Here is a 5,128-nt window from a genome sequence, read left to right on the forward strand (position 1 = left end):
CGCCCCCATCCTGCTCTGCGAGACCAGGGCAGCCTGAGGTCCCTGCTGTGGGCTCCCTGCCCTGTGGACCCGGTAACTACTCAGAACAATGCTGCCTGTGTCATGTGGCCTCCACACCTCTGACGTCCTCCAAGACAACTGGACATAAACCACCACAAACCTACTGGCTTCCCAGTGAGCAACTGCCCTTCCTGGGGGATTCCTGGAGTAAAAACAGGCAGGGGAGCAAGGGATGTAGCAATCACTAATCCTGGAGCCTTGTGTTGGGAAGGATTCTGAGGCCTTGTCTGGGCCCCAAAGGGGAGGGTCTGTGGTGAGCCGATAGTACTCGCCTTGGGTGCATTTGTTTTCCCTCCCTGATCTAGTCCTCCACTTTACTGAAGAGGAAACTGAGGCACAGAGGGGGAGTAACTCGTCCAACACCATGCTGCTAGCTGAGGTACCATGTGCCAAGCCAGGGCTGGCCCCTGCACAGTCCCAGCTGTGAGAACTGTGCTTTGATTAAAGAAGCAGCTTGGCATCCCTGGAGTCATGCTGGCACACGGCAGGGGAGGTCCTGGGCTGGCACACAGGGGCAGGCAGGCCTCTCCCATGGCTGTGCTAGTGGGACACCATCAGGACAAAACCGAGGACCCTTGCCTGCTACCAGTGACCCCCCCCCCCAACTGTTCTACTGGAGGGACACCTGGCATGTGCCGGGTGCTGCACCATGGCCAGGAAGAGGGCCATCGGCAGTCAGGTAACCCAAATCTGAATTAGCAAGAGATTATTTTTTTCTTTTTTTCACCCATGGACATAAAGCCAAAGATGCCATGGGGCAAGGAGGCTGCTAGAGGAAAGGTGCAGCCCCACCTCCCCTAGTACCAGCCTCCCTATTCCCCAGGGCTATCTGGAGTCCCGAGATCCAGGCCTCTCCCAGCCTCTGACATGGGCAACCAGAGCACCCTTCCTGGCTGACCCTCCCCACCCTCCTTCTTTTGAATTGGACTGTTGGCCTCCAGTGCCTGTTTGCAGACATCACAGAGGTCTTAGGGCCTCTCATGTCCCCCCGCCCCCAACAGCCAGCCACCTTCATAAGCGGCCTTCCTCCTGGGCACCACCAGCATTTCTTAGGCCTGGGAGCCATTCGACTTTGTGACATCCAAGATGCAGAAACTGCAAAAGAAATGTCTTTATTCTTTTAACCTTCTTAATATTTACAAAGAACATGAAGAACAGAACTGGGATTGGCTTCCACAGTGGGTGGCAGATGGTCAGATGTGTAACCCGGCTTCTGGGGAGGCTGACAGACCACCGCCACCCAGGGACGGTGGCAGGACCTGTCAGACTCTGGTCTGGCCTGAGAAGGCCCTGCCCCCAGTCCTGCCCTCTCCCCACGCACACAAAGGGAAGGTTCCCCAGAGACCACCACTGCCCAGCCTACTCCTCGCAAGGAGAGCCCCCAGGACCCCCGACACTCCTGCCAAGGCCCTCCCAGCCCAGCTAGAGGTAGCCAAAGATGTTGAAGATGGGTGGGGGCATGGCCGGCTTAGTGGGGATCGGCTTCAGAACCACAGGTCTGTACACTTTCTGCCCCAGGCCATCCACATCCTTGCAGAAGTGGGCCAGCTCCCCAGGGGAAGCTGGGCTTTTCCTCCATAAGCCCAGGCTGGGGACCAGGCTCTGAGGCAAGGCCCCTGGAGGGCCTGGGTAGATGGGCTGTCCATGGTACTGGAAGGGGCAGCAGCTCCAGGCATTGACACGACCCACCAGGGAGACCCCAGGCATCTTGAGGGACTCCTTTTCAGCCGGTACCCTTGGGGACGTGTGCGCCGTGGCCATCTCAGGCCCCAAGGGCTCCAAGCCCTTGCAGTGTTTCTTACCCTCATACGGAGGTCCCTCCCTGGGGCCCAGTACCGCCTCCAGCCCCACAGGGTAGCTGTGGGTGGGCTGAGGCTCTTCCCAGAAGGAAGCAGGCAGCTGTCTCTTCCTCATGGGCACCTGGCCAGGCCTGGCAGCTTCTGGATTCTGCCCCTGTAGGGCTTGCTCCTTGGAGAGACATTCCTCCCTATAGGGGTTCCCCAGAGACTTCTTGCAGCCCCCACCCACACTGGGGCTGGAGTCATGGCCAGAATTGAGGGGCAGCCTCCCAGGCCGGTCCTCAGGCCCCCTTTTCAGGTGGGGCTCAGCCCCTCTGCCAGGGAGGCCCCGCGGGAGCCGGGAATACTTCTGGGAGAAGCGTTTGAGCTGCTTCTGCAGGTACTTGCGGTGGTCCACAGAGCGGCGGCAGGGCGCGGACTTGTCCAGGGCCGCCTTGATGTCACTGGACGCCAGGTTCACAAAGTTCAGCAGCATCTTTACGTCACTGTCGGATGCCATCACCAGGGGGCCACTGCACTGGGCTTTCCATGAAGAGGGCGGTTTCTGCTGGTGGCTGGCAGCTGCAGGGAAGGGTACAGAGCTGACCTAGGGGGGACAGACAGGCCACTGGGGTCTCTCTGAGCAACCATACCCAGCCTTCTCCAAAAGCCATGTGGCTGCAGACAGCGGTATCACCCCCAGCACCCCACAGCCCTAAACAGTCCTGGACTGTGGGTGCCCATTCAGGCCACTAAACGTTTCCTGAGCATCTGGGAACACATTTAGTCTCCTTGGCTCTGTTGCCCTATACTTAAGGCTAAGGCTCAGAGGGGTTGGGTGATTTGCCCCAGGTGACCCAGCTACAAGGGGCATTGCCCAGCCCACTGAATCTCCCACACACCACGCTGCCAACATGTACAACTTGCCAGCAAGGTTTTGATTTCCTGAGCTGAGGCGACAGCTCCACTTGAGAGCAAAGCCAAGCCCCTTCTCTCCCTGGTGGTGCCCCCCTCCTCCCAGCCCGCCCCCAGCCCTGCTAGCATCATCCCCCCGCCTTGGTCCCCACGCTCCACCCCCAGCTCTCACGCAGGACAGGCAGGACCCCCTGTCTGGCACTCAAGCCGAGGCCTGCCTGGCGGGCTGATCTCAGGCTGTGGGCAACAGGGATTCCCCTGTAGAAGCATCTGCAGCAATTTCATGCCTCCTCGGCCACCGCCCGCAGCACCTCGCCCCTCCCTCAGGCCCCAGCCTGCCCCACGCCCCCACCCAGTTGGCCAAGCCACTGGGGCCGCCACACTGACCGAGGGTGCGGGCCCCGGGCCGCCAACGTGGCCCGGCAGGTCCCCCGCCGCAGACCTGGGCCAGGCCCGTGCGGCCGCGAGCTCCGAGTGTCCGGCTGGAAGCAGTTGTGCAGCCCTCGAGTGGGCTGAATGGAGGACGAGTCCCCGGAGCTGGGGGGCCCCTCAGGCCAATCAGGAGCGCCTCTCCAGATACAAAGCATCCCAATCAGGCGGCAGCGCCCCGTTCCCACATTCTTTGCCGTCACAAATTGTCACCATGGGGACCATCACAAAAAAGACAGCTCCCAAATGCAATCATTTCCCGGTAAATTTCTACCCTTCAGCCCCTCCTCCCCTTGACCTCGGTTCTCTGGTTTCTTGAGGGGGCGGTGTGTGTGTGTGCGTGTGTGTGCGCGTGTGTGTGTGTTTAAAAAGTCCGGGATTGAGGAGAGGCTGGGCCCAGAAGAGATGGGCTTGCAAACCTCCCCCAAAGACTCCAGGCCTACAGCTGCCATGCTCCAGTGCAGACAGACAATCGGACGGGGTAAGCTGGGGTGGGTTGCTTTCTGCGCTGTCCTTGAATGTTGAGTGTCTCTCTCTTTCTCTCTCTGTGGGTCTCTCTCTCTCTCTGTCTCCCCCTCCCCACCCCCACTGAGGCATCAGGTGCTGGCGGGCCTGCGAGGACAGGCAGCACACGGATGTTGGAAAGGTATAGCCGGGGAAGGACTCTCTAACGAGGTGCTGGGATATCCATGGGAAGGGAGCAGGAGCCCTCAGGAATCTTGTCTTTATGTTTGCTTCCTCAATTGAGCTGCACAAAGCCTGAATTGCCCATTCAGCGCGGCCGGACAAAAGGCTGGCGTTGCACGGTCCCCTTGCATTTGTAGTCAAACAGTTAGGAACTTAAATCGAGTCGTCATGATGGAGAAAGAGGTGGACAAAGCCCATAGAATTGCCATCAGCAAACATTTTCCTGTGTCATATTAGCCAGTCTCCATGGCTCCCCCTGGCCTGGGGACAATGGCACAAGTTTGCACACTTGGCTACTGTCACCGTGCCAACGCGGGCAGGGCCGCAAGCAGGGCCGCTCTGAGTGGGCAAGGGAGCCCGGAGCCGGTCATTGGCCCTTCCCACTGACCGGCCCCAGGGAAGGTGAGGCCACAGGCAGAGGGAAGCTGCCTGGGAAATACTGATGGGTGAGGCCTCCGTGCCAGGCAGCCTGGTGGGCCTCCTGCACCTCTTGCCTTTCTCCTCGTGCTCTGCCTCCTCTTCCCTCCCCTCTTCTCCCTCCACTTCTTTTCCTTTGCCCCTTTCCTCTACCACCCTCTACCCATGTCCCCTGGTCAGCTAAATGGCTGGCGGCCTATACACCAGCCCACACCTTTGCACCACAACATAAGATGCCAGGGACTCCTCTCCAAGCTCTCCCATCCAGAGGGAGCACTGGCAGGGCAGGGCCAGGGGACTCACCCGAGACTCATGGTCCCACCCCCTCTTGCTGGCCAATAGGCGGGTGCTGCCGGCATAAGGTGTCTGCCCACAGTGGCCTGCCTCCAAACCACCTCCCCCTCGGGCTTACCCGTCTCTACTGCTTGAAGGAGGTTGCCCAGCCAGGACAGGCTGTGACTGAATTTGGGCATTTAGGATCAGGTATGGTGTTTTCCATGTTCCCTCCCCCTGCTGTGGGGGTTGGGGAGGCCTGGACTGATGTGGAGGTGCCCTTCATCCTGGATGTTGGCCACCACGCCCTGGAGAGTGGGGCCCTATCTGCAAGGCCTTCTCCATTGCCATTTTAAGCACCTAAGATTTGGGAGTTATTTGTTTCTGCAGCAAAACACAGACCACCCTGACTGGTACAGGCAGGAAACATTCTACTCTAAACCAGTCACATGTACAGCTGTCCTGAGGTCACCAGGTAGTCTCCCCTACAACCCCCACCGAAGGTCCCTGCTGTCTCCTTCTTGGGGGCCAGGGTGCACAGCCTTGAGTACATTCATAACCCAGCGCCA

At 59.5% G+C, this 5,128-nt stretch overlaps 1 protein-coding gene across 4 annotated transcripts; it reads right to left on the reverse strand.

Annotated features, from left to right (window-relative positions):
* Window positions 1–1,343: 1,343 nt before the first annotated feature.
* On the reverse strand, window positions 1,344–3,351 carry FAM181A (family with sequence similarity 181 member A). 4 transcript variants are annotated; one of them, XM_036882498.2, is made up of 2 exons: window positions 3,141–3,289; window positions 1,344–2,420 (listed from the first exon to the last, which is right to left on the reverse strand). In XM_036882498.2, the coding sequence occupies exon 2, from the start codon at window positions 2,356–2,358 to the stop codon at window positions 1,483–1,485; it is 876 nt and encodes a 291-aa protein (XP_036738393.2). In that variant the 5' UTR covers window positions 2,359–2,420; window positions 3,141–3,289; the 3' UTR covers window positions 1,344–1,482. The 4 variants fall into 4 exon arrangements, with proteins under 4 accessions (XP_036738393.2, XP_036738395.2, XP_036738394.2 ...); XM_036882500.2 differs by having other exon boundaries at window positions 1,344–2,445; XM_036882499.2 differs by having other exon boundaries at window positions 1,344–2,445; window positions 3,196–3,278.
* Between the last annotated feature and the right edge of the window lie 1,777 nt (window positions 3,352–5,128).

Source organism: Manis pentadactyla, chromosome 11, assembly GCF_030020395.1.
Source record: "Manis pentadactyla isolate mManPen7 chromosome 11, mManPen7.hap1, whole genome shotgun sequence".
NCBI lineage: Eukaryota > Metazoa > Chordata > Mammalia > Pholidota > Manidae > Manis > Manis pentadactyla.

Coding starts and splice junctions, on each gene's coding strand:
- FAM181A (XM_036882497.2), bottom strand. CDS start 3,340: ATGCTTTGTATCTGGAGAGGCGCTCCTGATTGGCCTGAGGGGCCCCCC. Junction 2,421..3,195: donor GCCGCACGGGCCTGGCCCAG/GTCTGCGGCGGG, acceptor CCTTCCCTGCAG/CTGCCAGCCACCAGCAGAAA.